General features: G+C 41.8%; 1 protein-coding gene across 1 annotated transcript in view; it reads right to left on the bottom strand.

Moving 5' to 3' along the window:
* Positions 1-1,560: 1,560 nt before the first annotated feature.
* LOC111328181 (uncharacterized) overlaps positions 1,561-18,145 on the bottom strand; it is a 34,686-nt gene continuing 18,101 nt past the window's right edge. Inside the window, exons 17-34 of the mRNA XM_088745520.1 lie at positions 17,132-17,440; positions 15,470-15,790; positions 14,968-15,261; positions 14,012-14,317; positions 13,272-13,580; positions 11,838-11,967; positions 10,427-10,650; positions 9,820-10,167; positions 8,880-9,176; positions 7,979-8,287; positions 6,899-7,175; positions 6,210-6,423; positions 5,788-5,882; positions 5,259-5,415; positions 4,145-4,211; positions 3,654-3,925; positions 2,811-2,982; positions 1,561-2,367 (exon numbers count right to left, since the gene is read on the bottom strand). Coding sequence (XP_088601646.1) covers positions 2,084-2,367; positions 2,811-2,982; positions 3,654-3,925; positions 4,145-4,211; positions 5,259-5,415; positions 5,788-5,882; positions 6,210-6,423; positions 6,899-7,175; positions 7,979-8,287; positions 8,880-9,176; positions 9,820-10,167; positions 10,427-10,650; positions 11,838-11,967; positions 13,272-13,580; positions 14,012-14,317; positions 14,968-15,261; positions 15,470-15,790; positions 17,132-17,440 — 4,385 coding nt within the window. The 3' untranslated portion in view covers positions 1,561-2,083. The remainder of the gene's footprint in view (positions 2,368-2,810; positions 2,983-3,653; positions 3,926-4,144; positions 4,212-5,258; positions 5,416-5,787; positions 5,883-6,209; positions 6,424-6,898; positions 7,176-7,978; positions 8,288-8,879; positions 9,177-9,819; positions 10,168-10,426; positions 10,651-11,837; positions 11,968-13,271; positions 13,581-14,011; positions 14,318-14,967; positions 15,262-15,469; positions 15,791-17,131; positions 17,441-18,145) is intronic.

Genomic DNA, 18,145 nt, shown 5'->3' with positions numbered 1-18,145 from the left:
ACCTTATATATACAAGCAAAGCTACCAGTCTAAATCAATCTACATCATTTTAAACAGATGTCGAAATATCATGTCAAAAAAATGTCTTGTCCCAACCAACGTAAGTGTCTCTCTCGACCCGTGCCCGCTTTCGTCCTTATTTTGACGTCGGTAATGTTTCCGCGCGGGGCTCTGATATAAAATTAGGGTCTAGTGACGATTCGTTACTTGAGCTACTCGGGCTTGAACCGACAACTCGATCTACCACATCACTTTGCGAGTCAGTTTCCACCTCGGAAAGTGACGAGGTCACTTGTTGCTGTACATTTCTGAGTGGGGGCTTCCGAGGTTGTTGACGCCCCATTAAATTGTACAGCAAGCTACCAATTCGCGCTTTTAATATCATTGCGACTTTTTCAGCTTTCTTCCCTTTGAAGGTGATCTTTTGATGGGAAAAATACAAGGATAGTTCGTCCACCCTGAAGGACGACAGCTTATCGGAGTTGTACAGTCCAACCCAGTCAATGTCATTGTACTGCCGGTTCAGCCGTTCCATTCGCTCCAGTTTCAGTCTCCTCTTTCTTCTTCTTCTTGCGCATTTTTATCTGGGCAAGGTGCTCAACATATTCGGCTACAAGCTTTTCGGGGACAATGTATTTATCTGAAAACCTTCTAATAGCCTCACTGTCCCCACTGACTAGTTCGCTTCCCTCAAACAATCGCTTAATCTGAGCTCGAGGCTGGAAGTCATCCGGCTCACGGCCATGGGTGGGGGTTGCACTCCAAGAGAGATAATGGAAGTTTGGTAGCTTGCCATAGTCGGGATATGGTCGTCGAGTTGGAAGTGGAGCGCTGGTAGTCTCATCCTTCTCGCAAAATTTACATAGTTTGCCACTTCTCTCTTTACACGACATTCAGCTATACTCCATGTAAAGCTCACCTTTCTCACAATGGAGGTTCTCCAATTGTTCTAGCTTGAAAAAATACCTATGCCCCGGAACAGAACTCTTTTGATTGTTGGTGACTCCAAGATACTCTTTCAAGTACTCACGGTTGTAGAAAAATTGATCTTCCGGTCGGTCGATCAAAAATACTGAAATATACTTCCGGTTATTTTTGTCTTGGAGGAGGTGGGTGGAGGGTCAGATCCTTTTTGTTTAGGCATTTATGAAGGGTTATGCATTAATCCAATCTGGAAAGTGGGAGGGCCACGACTTTTTTTGGCAAAAAATTTCTAAAATACTCCGGCCCACCCCCTCCCAATAAAAAACGTACCTTCCCTAACGCATTAATAATGCAAAGAAAGGATAGTTGCGTGTTTATCACTTCTTAGGGCTGTATGGTTGGAGGGAAGAAAGTTTACTATTGAAACCGGGAAGGAATAGAATTTCAAAAATAGTTCGCTCTTTTTCTTTTTTGATACTCAAAGACACACACGGCCTTTGTCTACTAGAGGCTTTGGAGGTGATATTTGAGTCCTAAGCACCAAATTTACGTAAAGATAAAAAGATAAATTGAATGAGTTCGGCTACCTAATGGAGGACGGTCGAGGAAAGTCAGAGTGAAATCAAGGCTGCTTCATGTGTTTGACTGGCCTATGTCGCCAAATTGGGACATAAGTAACCTTTATTACCTTTTCAAAAGGATGATCTGTTGCGGCGAGTTGCCTTACTGCGTTTATCCGATAACCCTGCTAATAAAACTACACCAGTGGTAAATGCCGGTTAATTCTGGCGTACAGCCAATAGGCTGTTAATGAGTAACGATTGACAACTAATATCTCTTGCACCGTAAGAAAAGTGGTGACCCAAGATTGATGGTTCCTACATCTTTTTGGGTCTCCAAAAGTTAGAGTGATCTTAAATGATCAAATCGACCAAAATTGTGATAGCGAAATCTGGCGAGATTCGTGTGTATCAAGATTTTTCTACGAAACTTGATCAAAACTGATTAGTCCACCGCAAGAATCCGATGAAAATTCGTCCAATTTGCGGAGAGCTTGTTGTTTCGGATGATTTTTGGACTACAAGGAGGGAATATAATGCTCTAAGAACGAGACTAGTCTGGCGGACTCCATCTCATAACTTCTTGATCCTATCTTTCACTAGTACAAAAAGGCCTCAGGATTCTCGTAGATATTCTCGGTAGGAGACTTCGTCTTTTCATCGTAATTGCTTTTAAAGAAACCAGGAATAATAATTTTAGACCACGGCCAACTCGCCCTAGAAGAAGGCATGTTGTTGTCTTGCAGACGAGTCTCAAGGCTCTTAAGCTGGGATCGATGTCTCTTTGTCATTTGAGAATAATTCGTTTTGAAGTTACGATAAAAGTCTTCCACAGAAGCTCTCATTTCTTGGAGATGTTTGGTCTTTTCTCTATCTGGGTCACCTGTCACAAAATAACGAATAAGATTTGTTGGAGTAGTGTAATGACGGATACATCCATAGCTATCTTTACATGTAGATGTCCAATTGCAAACTATTTAAAAGAGCATTCTCAAAGCGAAAAGGGATAAAATATTTGCTCTTTTTTCCAATTGGTTTTCTCCCGTCATTTAATCACACTCTCGTTTCATGCGAAAATTACGGTCCCATCAGAAATACGCTCTTGAACAAAGACACCACGGGCTTACAGAAAAGGTGAGCTCTGGGGACGCGGTGGTTGCCCTCAAAAGACTAAAAATAAGCGCTAGTAACCAGTTCCATCGCAAGTCTTAGTAACTGGACCTATTGCACATGCTCGCACTGAGTCGTAGGGAAAGATGATCCGGCTGAAAGCCTCGCCTTTGGTTTGGCAAAGTAGCAGTACTGCTTAATGTATTTAATACTCACCGAGCTGTTCTCTTTGTCGGGCATAAAACCATTGTCTAAATTCCAGTATGAGTCCCAGTAGAATTGCCAGTGATACGACACCAGCCACAGTGTACGTAAACAACCTGAACATATTGTTCTTCGGATCAAACAAACCTGATGCAATTTCTACACTTTCAGGGACGTGATCTTCCTATCGAAATGAAAACAAACAAAAAAAATATGGAAATTAATGTCGAAATGACGGTAGTGATTTGATGGGACGCTATAAGACAATAGGGGTCGCGAAAAGGACTTTAAAAAAATATTAACCGTATTCATATGGCAAGAAAAGAGCTTTTACTGCTGGCGCGATGTTCACTCGCTTCTTTTAATTTGTTTCCTCTGCATTTAGAAGAGCTCAGTCGGTCATTCTTTAGAAGGTGATTTCTTCGTTCATCAGCTGAATAGCAGTAATATGACTCACATTTTGTGTCTTGTTTTTTGTTTTTCCTCGTTTAATGAAACTCGGTCGGTTCAGTATTGAATCATTCGGTCAGTCGTCGTACTTTGGTTCATGACGCCGTTTGATCGTTAGGCTGTTCATTCGTTCGTACGTTGGTCCGTTCGTCTGTACGTTCGTTCGTTCGTTTATTTATTCGTTGGTCGGTGCGTTCGTACGTTGGTCAGTTCGTCTGTGCGTTCGTTCGTTCGTTCGTTTATTTATTCGTTGGTCGGTGCGTTCGTTCGTTGGTCGGTTCCTTTGTTTGTTCGCTCGTTCAAGGTTCGTTCATTATTTTCCTGCTTTTTTCTCACTCCCTCGATCTTCAGTCATGGTCATTCTATATGTAAAAGACAAGATCAAAATATTTAAACGTAAATTGCCTTAATGGTATAGACAAACTTCCCAATGTGCTCAAACATCTCGTCCTGGTGACTCTGTATGTAGCTTTTGGAGCACTGCAGCAACCTGGTCGAGTTACCAGCCAGAACCACTCCGTAGGTAGACTTGTAGTCGTATATAGTGTGGATACGAATCCGAGGGTCCTTGAATTGATCTCTTTTGGTTCCAGCTTCGTAGGTGTCGATCAACATTCCTTGAACTTCTTTGTTGATTAGTGCGTTGTACACTTCCAAAAATGTTTCATAGGGACGATCTGCACGATAAATGCAGCGTTTCGTTTAATACTGAGCATGGACCGACAACCAAGAGATTAAAAAAAAAAAAAAAAAAATGGAGAGCTGAACAAAAAACACACAAGAACAGAAAGAGGCGATTCACGAGGGGAGCAGGAGGCTTCGAACTGATAAGGCCCACGTCCCACATTGTCTAAGACTGATTCAAACCGTTATTCAGAGAATTTACTGCAGCTTACCTTTATCCACAATGGCATTTCTTGTCACAGCTAATCGGTATTCTGGAGTGCCATGAATAACTGCCACCTGTATGTAGTAGCAAAATGAATCAACGTGCGCTAAACATTTTAACATAAATTGTCCATGATTCGCCCTTGGCTCTTACTCAGTCTTTTGCATAACGCAGATGGCTAACCTGGGGTATTGCGAGGTGTGACAAGTAGGGATAAGGCACGAGTTCCACTTTCCCCCTTCCCATGGTTCCTTTCACGCCTGCCTCGCACTTCTATACCAAGTGCAAATCTCACAGTTCGCATCTCGGAACAGATAATGTTCGCATACAAATATCCGTATTTATTATCAAACTGTGCTTCGTTGAGTACAATAACGCCCAAAACGAGTACAAATGTCTAACGGTATTTTGTACTCCAGATCGAGAACCGGTTAGACAGGTTTTCTCGCATCGCGCAAGCGACGGATTAGATTTAAGTTACGAAAAAAAATGGCGGACAATTTAAATTATTTTTCTGACGACGAAGGGTCGGAATGGCCGGCGAATATTGATCAAAGTTTATTAGATAAATCAAACGAAGAAGTTAAAAGCAGTTAGACGACAATGAAATTTCCACGCCAATTCTGTTCCGCCTTGCCGCATATTTCTGTTACGCACTCCCCGTAAATAAATATCCGCGAGATTCGCCCGTAATTAAATAACAACTTGGCGTGTTGGTTAATAAATTTCTTATTAAACGTTTTGTTGTGTAGTATCGCTGAGTATTTTTACGAGTTGTTGTAAAACCTTCAATAAGAGATATATATATTTCGCACCAAATAGTACTGTTTATAAATGCAGTATAACGTCTACTAGCTAATGGAACGTTCGAGGTAACCAGTTTGGAGTTGGAGACATGTTATAGTAACTGTAAAAATTTACTTTCAAGGATCCAAAGACTTAGCGATGGACATGTGAAATACAAAAGTGGAAGAGAGGATTCTGCTGGGAAGACCTAAGGAAAGATAAGGGAAGGGCTGGCGGCGGTTGTGATTTCTGGCCTTACATTCCCAAAGGCTGACTGATTACAAGAAAAAAAAAGTGAAATAAAATTTAAAAAAACAAAACAAGTTCAGATATACCTTGGTTCCGTACAGTGTAAGGTTTGTTTGAACCACGAAGCTTGAAACGGCAGAGGTTAGAGCACTGCTGAGAATGCTCATCAAGATGAGTCCAATTAGGATCCAAACAATGGCGAACAACTTGGATATGTAAGCTGACGGAACCTTGTCGCCATATCTGTCGACAAAAAGGATGACGAAAGTTTTTTAATTTTGAGACAAGAAGATGAACAAAAACAAGTTTAATTCTTTTTAAGAGCATTTTTTAACTGAGTGGTCAAAAATCTATTAAAAACCAAATCAATCCCAGTGACCAATCAGAGAAAAGGTTTACATTATCATTGGCCAATGAGAACTTAGCTGCTTGAAGCGCGGGAAAATACGTGTGAAGACGGCGCGCGTTTGTTTTTGAGTTTGCATCTGTCTGGTTGAGTAGATGATGCGAGTTTTCCGGACCAATCACGGAGCGAAGTAAAGCAAAACCAAAACAATCCCGAATTACTTTCGAAGCTCAATCCAAAATTGCTCTATTTATTTCTGTATTGCTTACCCTAACGTTGTCATAGAAATAAAAGCCCACCAAAACCCGTTCCACGAACCACACCAAAATGAGCGAGGAAACTGTTGTGAGTTGTACTTTGTGTCCTGAGGGGAGAAAACAGTTCACAGCTTCAGAGATCCACAAAGCAATAAAGATATTGGCATAAGGCTCATTTTTTTTCTGGCGATGGCTTAATTAATTCAACGCTGGAATTGAAGGAGTCAAATTTGACTGTATTTTTTTAGTTCAATAAACCGACAATTACAGCGTGAATCGATCTTGCTGATTCACCGGTGATGAATGCGATCGCGTTATCCGTCTCTTGAAAACCTATCCGCGAGACAAAAACCGCAGACATCTCTTACGGCGGGATTTTAGCGCTAGTAGTAACTTAACTGAGAACTTCATAACCAACAATGAATATTTCTTACCAGAAACCACATAATAATCCCAGCTATGGCAGCAAGAAGCGATGATATGACGCAATAGGGCCAAGTTGCAAATACTTCATCCAGCAATCTTTGCGCCGGACTACGATCATCAGGCTCGATTATTATAAAGGCCACGCCCGGAGATTCAACCAGAGGAATATAGCGGTAATCTGGGCCATAATTTTCTTGCCACTTCCAGCCATACACGGGGAAACTGGTGAAGAAAGTTGTAGATATGGGCAAAGGAAGTTTGGGCTTAAAGCCTGAACCATATAGTTATTTACTTACTTCAAAGCTATCTGATTTAATAGGTGTAGATTTCTGAAAATGGATCTTCTGAAAACGTATTTCTGGCTTTCCGACCGGGGACCCCTTTCTTGAAAGTCCCAGTTACTTAACGGGCCCGAAGCCTTATTTTAACATTGCGCAAAATTTAAAGACTAGAATAGCAAATTGTCGCACCCTAACCATTCCATACTTTTTCTTTAGCTGATAGTTTTATAGTACACATTCTAAAACTTTTGAAACCCCCGTATTGCATAAAAACAGAACAGCTCTACGGGCCTGTAAGATGACTGGGATCTTCGAAAAGTAGGCCCCAGGACCTTTACGTACTGCAGTCTATAAACCGACTCCTCATAGGTGGTCAAGGGAGTTTATTTTCTAAGCAGCACAGATGAATTATATACCTGAGGTCGTTACTGTCTTCAATCAACGTCTTCATGTCTCTTTCGCTATTCCTCTTGGCTTTACCGTTGGTGCCGTTGTACATGAAGTCCACATACGATTCTCCATGAGCTGCGCATGTCTGGCAACAAGTGACTATAAGGTCATTGAGGATTTGAGGGAGCATCCCTGTCATGTTATCAACACTAATGTTTCCATTATGGGTCAGTGGAAATTGGTTCACGTATGGCGGGAAGAGGCGATAATTGGTGGTTAGGCGCTTGTGACAGCGACAAGTATCTAGGAAAAAAGTGAGAAGGAAAGAAGGAATATTTATCCATTATATTCTAGTGAGAAGGCTTTATAGTACTGCGGCGTGTGCGCCGCGATATTCGAGCCCGCGAACGAGACGAACGGTTCAAGAGGAGTCTGATGCGAGAAATGACAGTCCACACCAGACCCTCGCGGTTTTCTCGCACACTAGCATCGCTCACACCCTGAAACCCATGGGTGTGGCCACCCAAGACGCAGCGCTAGCGAGAAGCTACCGCATGTACATAAAATTCTAATGGAAAAGCTGAAACATCGAGAGCACGTTCTCGCTGACTCCAATCTGCTTAGTAGCATGGATCGTAGTGGTCTAAGAGTAAGAGGGAGAGGTCGGCAGCAAATACAGACATCCTCAATGGATAGAGCGCTGGACTGTTGTGCGGGAGGTCGAGGGTTTGAGCTCCGGCCGGACCAACACTCAAGGTCTTAAAAAAATTGAGAAGAATATGCTACCTTTCTATAACATCAAGAAATGGTTAGATATTCTAGTCTTCTCGGATAGGGACGAATAAATGGAGGTCCCGTCTCCTGCAGGGTTAGGGGTAGGAGACGTTAATTTCCCACGCACGAGATTACCGTGTGATGGATGTCCTCCCCTGGGATGGGATGGGTGGGTTTGTAGGAGCTTAAACCTCGTAGGGGACCTATGTCCTAATGTTTCTGCTCCAGTACTTTGTACAAATCCTTAATTACTCAAATACTCAAATGTATCTCTCTAGTTGAGAAGAATTTCAACTACTTTCAAGAACACGATTAAGGCGAAGACACCATACCTCCTGCGGTGATCGCACTTGGTCCATCCCCCTTGCGGCTAAATCCGGACACGTTGATCTGGTACCTAGTATACGGATCCAGTCCTTCAAGGACAACATCAAAAGTGTCTTTACGAACAGTTACGTTGTAAGTCGGTTCATCTCCCTCCTCAACTTCCTGGTCCCCAACCCTCACGGCCTTGTAGGAGACGCGGTAACCCAGGATTCTCTCCAGTATCAACTCGTCTTCAATTGGTCCCCACGTGACATTAACAGAGGAAGTTGTGGTGTAGTTGTAAGCTGTTAAGTTTGTTGGCGTGCTCTTTGTTCCTTTATGTCGAAAGAGATGCTTAATTAACGTATGAAAAAAAAGGGAAATGCATACACTTTCAAATGTAACGCGATTTTTGTGTAGGGTTATTTTCCGCTCTTAGGGCCTAGCCGTTCAAAACGCAAATCGCACGATCAATGCTCCAAAATATGGCTTGTGTACATTAAGGAAGCAGACTGGAGGAGGAGGAGGGGGATCAAGGAAGTGGGGTTGGGGGGGGGTGTTACGTACTTAAAATAGGGAATTTTTCTTTACTTCCGTGATACTCCATATTCACTGCAAAGTTTAAACATGTCTTAAAGCTGTTTTGTGAAACACGCTTAAAAACTGTGTTCTTCATAGAAGCCACTTTAACCAATGTTTGCTGACTTCGAAATTTAGCACATTGAAGATAGAAATTAGTGACTACTGAAAACCTATGGAAAATTCAGTTTCTTTTAGTTCTCTGTATCTCATTTTATCCAGTTAAACCCGTTTTAACTTGACATGCTTTGCTGATGTGCATGGAGTATAAGACTCAAGACCACAAGAACTACATTATTTTTGCCGGAACATAGCCCTAGTTTTACGCCCTCGTCTCCAAACACTCACCCAGGTTGTCAGGTAAAGCCAGGTCAAAAGTGGAGTTCCCTTCACCCTTCCCTGTAAATGCGACGATTCCAATGCTATAATTAGCAAAAATATTCAGATCATAAAGAAACGCGTACAGTATGTCAGCGGTTGTGTTTTCAACCCTCTCTCCTGAGACGCCATCCAGTCGCCGATACTTGACTCGGTATCCAAGAATTATTCCATTTCGGCAGTGTTCGGGGACTGGTTTCCACTTTGCTAGGAGCGAGGTCAGCCCCGGGACATCGAATGCGACGTATTGTGGTGGCAGACAAGGGACTGGAAAGAAATCGATTGACAGCATGTATGTTCTATGTTATACGACAAGTAACCAGTATGGCAGCCATTTTTCATGTAATAAACTTTGTTGCCGAGATTTCTTGTAAAACGGTAGCCTATTTGGGGTGTTTCGTGAAACGTGAAACGGAGAGAAATAGAGAATTGCGGGATACTAGAGGCGGAGTGAACGAGCGAGGGAGGTTACATTAAATGCAAAAACTATGAATACTTTATAGGTTCATGGGACACCGACCGCTACAATTAACAAATGGTAAACACCACAGCGTACACTATTGAGTTATGGATGCACGCGGGAGGTTGCTAAGCACGAAAGAAGCGTAAGAGTCGCTCGAGGCGATAGCCGAGAGCGACTCTAACTTCTTGAGCGCTTAGCAAACCTCCCAAGTGCATCCATAACTCAATAGTGTACGCTGTGGTGTTTACCATTTGTTTTATAACATAACATTGATACATTGTAGCTAAAGATTTCCCTTTTATTTAACAAATCTTACGCGACCAGAAAAAACAAGCGCGCGCGGAAGAATAGTCTTTGCTCACGTCAGCAGCGTACACCCATGGGCAAATGGGGGACGCTAAATTGACCAATCAGAGCGCGCGCTTTAGTTTGGTTATGTAATAATACCTCCTTCGTCCGTCCGAGCCTTGTAAGGCTCACTGAATGGTCCCCGGCTGATCGTGAACGCGGCAACTTTGACATAGTAATAAGTCCATATTTTCAGTCTTGTCAGAATATACTTAAATGATTCGTCGGCGGCTCTCTTTTTCCTTCTCCTGCTAACATTATAACTTGGGGTACTAGTGGACATGTTAACATACTGAACATCACTGGGATCATCGACTAACCAATAGGCAATCACAAAACCTCTTATTTCGCCATTACGGTCCTCATACGGGACTTGAGACCACGTGACCAATAAACTCGTAGAGCTTTCTTTGACGGCTAGGACTTCCGTAGGGGGTGAGGACGGGGCTGCGGATTTATTGAAAATATATATCTATAAATATAGGATCGTCTTATAAGTTCGGCTTTGGATAGCTGATTTACCATACTATAACAAAACGCTTTCAACAAACAAACAAACGAATTATCATTGCTTAACTTACGAACCTTACAAAAGGATCCAAATTTGCCAAAAAGGAAGAGGGGGGTTCCGAGCCCCCAGAACCTTCCCCTCTGAGTGCGCCACCGACTCCCCTTTCTCCAGTACCCATAACCACCCATAACTCACCTGCTTCTGCTGTTCGAATCTTTAAGGGGATGCTGTACTCGCTGTTACCAATGGTATACATCAGAATGCGGATAATATACAGGGTATATTCATCAAGGTCAGACAACATCCAGGAGAAGTCTGCCGCTCGTTTTCTTCTAACAGACCCTGATCCTGTAAGCTGTACGTTCAACTCACTTGGTGTTACGTGCCTGTACTCGGCCGTGGAATTCCCTTTATCCATTCTACATAGATAAGAAACAACCAGAAAAACAAACAAGCGAATGAAAAAAGGCTGCTAAGAAATAAGAATAAAGGGGGTAAGTTTATAAAGAAACTGCTGTGCTGCGTGGATGGAATGGTGGGGTGGGGTGGGGTGGTATTACAAGGTAATTGGTTTTAGTATATACTAAAACAGTGGATGGCGTTGAAGGCGCGCTCTGATTGGCTAATCAATATCCTTTGCTATTTACCTCCGAGCAACTCGGGAAAAAATGGTGTCCCGGTTTGCATCCGTGACAAGCCAAGAAATCACTCAAATTAACGACGGTGGTGTATGTTATCTCACTGTTTTAGTATATACTAAAACAACTATTCACCTCAGTGTCGGTGGTTAGCGGTGGATATTTACCTCGCCGCTTCGCAGCTCGGTACATATCCACCACTAACCACCTCCACTTCGGTGAATAGCTGTTAATTATCAATTGAGTTGACGATGTAAGTTGGCCATCATAAAGAGTTTCTATTAAAGCTGTTATTTCGAGCGTTAGTCTTTCGTCATCCGGTCAGACGATTCTTAAGGTGGAAAGAGATTTTGTGAGAACAAAATATGTTGCCTACAATCACACCAAACAGACCCTTGCCCGTTCTGCCTTTCATCTAGGAGTGAAGCACAATAAAATCAGCCCTCCGTGTCTACGACCCATTTCAATGCTCATTTGTCAATACTCATTTACCGCCTCCCAGTTAGCTCAATGGATAGAGCGCTGGACTGATGTGCGGGAGGTCGAGGGTTCGAGCCCCGGCCGGACCAACACTCAAGGTCTTAAAATAAATTGAGAAGAATATGCTGCCTTTCTATAACATCAAGAAATGGTTTAGATATTCTAGTCTTGTCGGATAGGGACGAATAAATGGAGGTCCCATCTTCTGCAGGGTTAGGGGTAGGAGACGTTGAACTTCCCACGCACGAGATTACTGTGTGATGGATGTCCTCCCCTGGGGTGGGATGGGTGGGTTGTTGTCTTGCGTTTCATACATGAGCCTCTGGCTCGGGCAATATGGGTAACCATGCCCCACGTAAAGACATTAAACTTGATAACGATTACGCTTTGTCATATGATTGATAAGTTTACAATCGAACACATATACTTCCATTACAGTCTCTTTCCGTGCGTTTCTTTTTTAAACAATTTGAGTTTATCAGTTATACCTGTAATACATGATAGTAAATCCTCGTATAATTCCGTTCCAGTCTTCCTCCGCTGGAATATCCCACTCAATTGTTGCTTCCCGCGGTTTGACATGAACACCTCGGAGATTGCGAGGAGGGGAACTCGGAGCTAACGAATAAAACACGTAGCTTAATTTCAGCAATAAAAACTGAAGCATGCGAAGGATCTATTTACTTGTATAGCTCTGCTCCCTTATACGTTTTTCTGTGAACGCGCTGAGGGAAAGAAAGTCCCTTTCTGCTTTATCGTTCTGTTACTTATTACACGACTCGGGCAGTCAGAGGGCCAATAACTAAAATCAACCAATCAAAATACTCTATTGCCGGTCAATATTCTCTCAGTATTGGACCGGGCACTGTCCCGAATGGTCCCGAATGATACCCCACTTGTGTCCCTTTGAACTTCAGTCGTATAATAAATCTCTTATTAACCAAGCTTGCTCGGGACCGTACTGGAAGAATATCTGCCCTCAGTCTTTTTTGTACGGACCGAGCGCAGCTCGGTCCGTACTGTCAAGACCTCGGGCCGATATTCTCCCAGTACGGCCCTCGCGCTTGGTTAATAAGATATATGTAATGACTGATGAGAACTCTTAAACTAAGCTTTCTTCACTTTTCCTAAGCTGTAGAAAAGCACATCACGTATTTGGAATTCTTTATGTGTCATAATTCCAGATTGCCACCAACTTTTGGACGGCAACAGGACCTCAAATACGAAGTTAGACGACCTAATCGCAGGTCTCTAGGAGACTGATCATTATTTATACCCGGGGAGGAAAGAAGAAGGGTGGGCTTTTGGAAGATTTTGGTTGTGTCATTATAAAATTTACTGATCTCATAAGGCTCTCAGATATTCTTGTAATCCCCACCCCCCCCGCCTTTATTGGTAATTCATTGGCAACCAGTTTTCTATAGTCATCCCCTTATACTCTGTTTGCGACGAATGGGCCCCCCCTTCATTAGCCCTTTAAACTATACGATTTCCACCCCCCCCAAAAATCCTCCACCATCCGGGAATAAATAACAAATGGTTCTCAATGAGTTTCTAGGTAGGGGCTAAACACTTGTATTTAAGGGGCGCCGTCTATTATGCTTAGTAAAAAATTTTACCCTTTACTCAAGTTTAGTTAGGAAACTTTCAGCGATTTATCAAATGGAATATATTTTTAATTTCTAAGCACCCGTCTAGCAAGGATAGCACTTCAATGTTGCAGAACATTTATTGGGCAATAATTAACTTTAGTTTCATTTCAGACACCAAAACAATCCGCAGTTAGTTTCTCCTTGCACCAATAACAAATATTATATGATGCAATATTTTCTGATGCACCAACAAATTCATGGAATTATCATTAAAAAAAAATCCTGCATTGCGTGGGGAGAATATATCTTTTAACGTGAGTGAGTACCTACCGTCTTCCTCTGTATTACAGTGAAAAGTATCACTTGCATTTCCTTCGCCATAGATGTTATAAGCAATAACGCTAAACTCGTATTCGACGTACTCTTCAAGGTTTCCCACAGTAAAGACCGTAATATTATCTTCTTCAACATCCAATTTATCAAACGTGCCATTGGAATCAGCTTTCCTATAGTAGATATAGTAACCCACCACAACTCCGTCGGGGTCTGAGTACGAGTTTGCGACGCCATCCCAGAACAGAACACAGCTTGTAGAAGTTTTGTTGCTCAGGCCTAAATTTTCAGGAACGCGGTCTGGCGCTAAGAGGAGACAAATTTCGTGATCATGTCAGCGCAGACCAGTTATGATATGAGGGATGCGAGTAAACATTTCAAAAAGGGGAAGTTTGCTTCAGAATCCTAGACTCTGAGTTCTGAATAGTTTCCTAACTTGATTGGTTGGAAATGCGTTTTTGGGCAGCCCTTACTCATTCTAACAGATTTCTATGAGATGGGAAAAAGAGAAACTTCCTTACGCAGCTTCCCTCTGAGATGGAGGTTTGTTAAGTTTTGACCCTTCACAACCCAACACTGGTTTGCATGAGTAATTCTCCGTACTTTTCACTCTACATTTCTTGGGTTCTGACAAAGAGAATTTGTATATCAATCAAGGTGGTGTTTGATGTAGCAGTATTACTGAAAGGGTAAATTAAACGCTAGTCACTCCTGGGGGTTTCATCTAAGCGACTTACGCGGGAGAACTTTGCTGTCCGTGAAAACCACAACTGGCTCGCTTTCATTACCGTCAGCAACTGTGAATGCCAACACTCGGATTTCATACTTAGAGTTGATTTCAAGCTCTCTGATTTCAAAGAACAAAGTATTTGCATCCACAGTTGAATTTTGATCTTCACTTTGCGAGTTGTTCAGATTCTTATAGATGATTCGATAACCACGCAAGATTCCCTGGATTGGCTCTGGTGGACGTCTCCACTTGACAAAAATACTGCGGGCGCTGGTGTTGTAAAAGTCAGTGATCTCTGGTGATGTGGTAGGAGCTGAAGTATTTACAAACAGTAAAAATAGCGAATAGGAGGAATTATGAAAGTATCGTTAATCGGCTCAAAAGCGAGACTTCCATTCTAAATCTAACTGATAACCGCCCCCCCTGCTTTTCCGCCCATTCCCCTCGAATAAGACCCTTTTTAGTAGGAATCACCATACTTGCGCACATTGACCAATTGTAGACATAACTCCAGAAGCATAAAGACCAGTTTAAAAACCCTGAGCTTTATTTTTCAGGCCTCCACGTTCTAGTAGGAAAAACTCTCTTGTCCCATTGCCCAGTCTCTTTCAGCAGTGAGTTTTGTAACGATATTATGCCGACATTAGTTCACAGCAGTTCGAGCAAATTTTCTTACGTCGATCCACGATCACGCATTGATCAATCCCATCAACTTATTTCGCTTTCAACCATTTACATCAGGAACAAATTTTTTTGTCTTCAAAAGCTTAAATAACAGGCTGGATCCGTTGTATTTAACTCTCACGTTTGTATTTGCAATCGAAAGTTTCTAATCAACTTTTTGCACAGATTGCAATAGAACGATCGCACTCTCTCGAGTGAAAGTTTGATTGCCAGTGTACCCATGTTTCAGTTTAAAAGTTAATGAAACGATAGTTGAAAAGGGAATAAAATATTCCTTACCGAGTTCTCCCGTGGGTACGATAATGGGTTCGCTGTAGTTACTACAGGCAACAGTTTTGGCGGCCACCTCAAAGGAATAATTCGAAAAAGGCTTCAATCCAGTTAAGACTTTAAACAACGAACCATCTGTAACCATCGAACGGAGTTCGTAGGGATTTCCTGCCAGCCCGTATCTGATGTGGTACTCTCTCACAACACCGTTTCTGTCAGATTCAGGGACTGGATCCCACTTGACCATGATGCTTCGCGCACTTATGTCGTGTCCTTTAATGTTTTGCGGAGGCAATGAGGGCGCTTAGGGAGGTAAACCAAATTGTATTAAAACAATTAAATCCACACGAAATGTACAAAATTACATTAACTATTTCGATAATTAGAGATCATAATAGAAACCGTGAAAAACTTTGCATCAAGTAAAAAACCTTGTGGGTCATGAGGTAAAGCGTCGAAAAACCCAGTTGGATTATATAAAAAATATACAAATGTACCATTCCCGAATTACCTGTTTCGTCCGTGAGACATTCAACCGCTTCACTAAAATTCCCCCTGCCAATGTTATTGTGCGCAGCCACTTTAATTTTATATGAGGTAAAAGCATGTAGCAAGTTGATCGTCACATTGACAGTAACTTTATTGCATACAAGCACCGTAGTACCATAATTGTCAACTGACGTTTGTTTAGCAGAGTCATTTTTCTCCACGCTAACTTCGTAAAAAACCAGTTCACCGTTGACAAACTTGCTAGGAATACCTTCCCAGGTAACTTGGCAGCTGTGGGGCGTGGAAGAAATGGCGGAGAGAACTGTGGGGCTGGCTAACGGATCTATCGAGGTAAATATTCAAAAGTTATTCGCCTCAGGGTCGGTGAATATTTAACAATTATTCAACGAGCGCTTGTTGGATATGAGATGATTATAGCCAACGAGGCGCGTAGCGCCGAGTTGGCTATAATCATCTCATATCCAACAAGCGCGAGTGGAATAATTGTTTTATTAAAAACGCCCCCAAGAAATTATTATTTTGTAAGAAGAAACTGGATTTTTTAGCTGCCTTTTGATTTTAAGCTGACGCGTACGCTTACCATATTTGTAGATTATGGTATATTGGCTGATATACCATAATGGCTAAGCCAACAAAAAGTCTTGAATTGCATTATCCAATGATCCAGTTTTTAATAATATTGAATATACCCCAGACGAAGTCGAAGGGGTTATTCAACATTGTTCTATAGCTACTGATGAAATACCAGGATTTCTCATTTTACTAAAAAATCATGTCTTCACCGAGCGCAGTGAAGATACTATTTTTATCTTTCACGTGTGAGGATATTGGTGTGGCCATGGTTACCAACATAATTACCCAATTGCTGTTTCGAAAATGAATAAAAAAAGTTGTCTTTTATGTGGAAACTTAATCAGTATCTATATAATAAACAGTTAAATTACGTTTACGCTTTGGGATACGAATTTCATCTTCTCGTGCTAAAGGTATCTCTCACGAGTGAGCGCAGCGAACTCGTGCGAGATACTTTCAGCACTCGAAGATAAAATTTGTATCCCCGCGCGGCCATGTAATATCCTCGACATATTCACTGAGGCTGAGGTGAATTATTCTTTTAGTCACTGCGCTGATGGTTTCAAATTCTGATGTAAATATTCGTTTTGATGTTGAGACCATTTTGTTTCTCATTTTATTACTCATATCGAGAAAAAAGCCATTTTCCACTAGAATTTGGGCAATCAGAGGGCCAATAACTAAAATCAACCAATCAAAATGCTCAACTGCCGGTCAAGATTCTCTCAGTATTGGACCGGGCACTGTCCCGAATGGTCCCAAATGATACCGCACTTTTGTCCCTTTCAACTCCAGTGGTATAATAAATCTCTTATTACCCCAGCCCACTCGGGACCGCACTGGAAGAATATCGGCCCTCGGTCTTTTTTGTACGGACCTTGCTGCGCTCGGACCTTGCTTGCTGCGCTCGGTCCGTACGGTCAAGACCTTGGGCCGATATTCTGCCAGTACGGCCCTCGCGCTTGGTTAATAAGATATATTTACTGACTATCCTCATTATCGCTATCAGTATTGTAATCATCATCTTTGTTACTGCTATTTTTATCATTATTATTATCAACATTATCAAAGTGTTTAAATTCATACTTACAGCCAGCTTTAGTTGTGCATATCAATCTTGAGTTGCTAGAGTGGTTCCCTGGCCCTGCCGATGTTCTACCCACAACGCTGATGTAATATTTCGTGTAGATATCTAGCCCTGTCAAGCGATACGAGTAGATGACTGATGAAATATTTTGTCTTTTACTTTTTGATACCCTTTCATGGTCGTTAAAATACTGTATCTCAAATCCAATGATGACGCCATTTTGATACTCTTTGGGAACTGGGCCCCAGCGAATGTCACAACTTTTACTGCTTGCATCGTAAACTTGTATGTTGGTTGGAGGATGACTGGGCCCTAGTATAAGGAAAAGGAAAAAGAGAACTTAAGCGCCTCTCAATCAAGCTACAGTTTTATGTGAACGGAGATGACCAAAATCGATTTTTTTATTGTTACTCGCCAAAGGGGTTATATCCTCTGAAATAAAGAGGAACGAATGCGTTACGAGGGCCGAGTAAATGGCACTTTTGATACATGACAATTCAAACAAGCATTTTGCAGGTCGGCAAATTTAGGGGAGACGCCTTCTTTGAAACCAGCTCCTTTTGTTTTCAATGATTTCCTAATAAATCGACAATTTCAAGCTGTTGAATGATTCGGGATGAAATTCTATCTATTCGTATTTCTACAACTCGCAGAACACTAGAGAACACTGTCAGTTGCAAAACATTAAAGTTATAGAAGACCAGAGGTTTGAACTCGGTATTTAACGAAACCGTTTTCGAGCAAAAATGATTAGTAAATAAATGAATATTCCATGTTTTGTACTCGACATTTTCTTACATCGATTTACACATTTTGTGGACCAACTGCTACAGTTTTTCCCCCAATTGGCCTTCATTATCGCGGTGGCTCCGATTACCTGAGAGACTCTCTAATTACAACAGATCAAAAGTACAAAAACAGCCCATTAAATCTAAAACAACGTTTTGATTTCGAATGAGCAAATAGGAATTGAAGGTTAAGTGTAGGAAACACATCTGATCCTTTCTTTTTTTGAGA

The sequence above is a fragment of the Stylophora pistillata genome, chromosome 14, assembly GCF_964205215.1.
Source record: "Stylophora pistillata chromosome 14, jaStyPist1.2, whole genome shotgun sequence".
Lineage (NCBI taxonomy): Eukaryota > Metazoa > Cnidaria > Anthozoa > Scleractinia > Pocilloporidae > Stylophora > Stylophora pistillata.
Note: the sequence above shows the minus strand (reverse complement) of the source record. Positions and strands in the feature narration are given on the sequence as shown.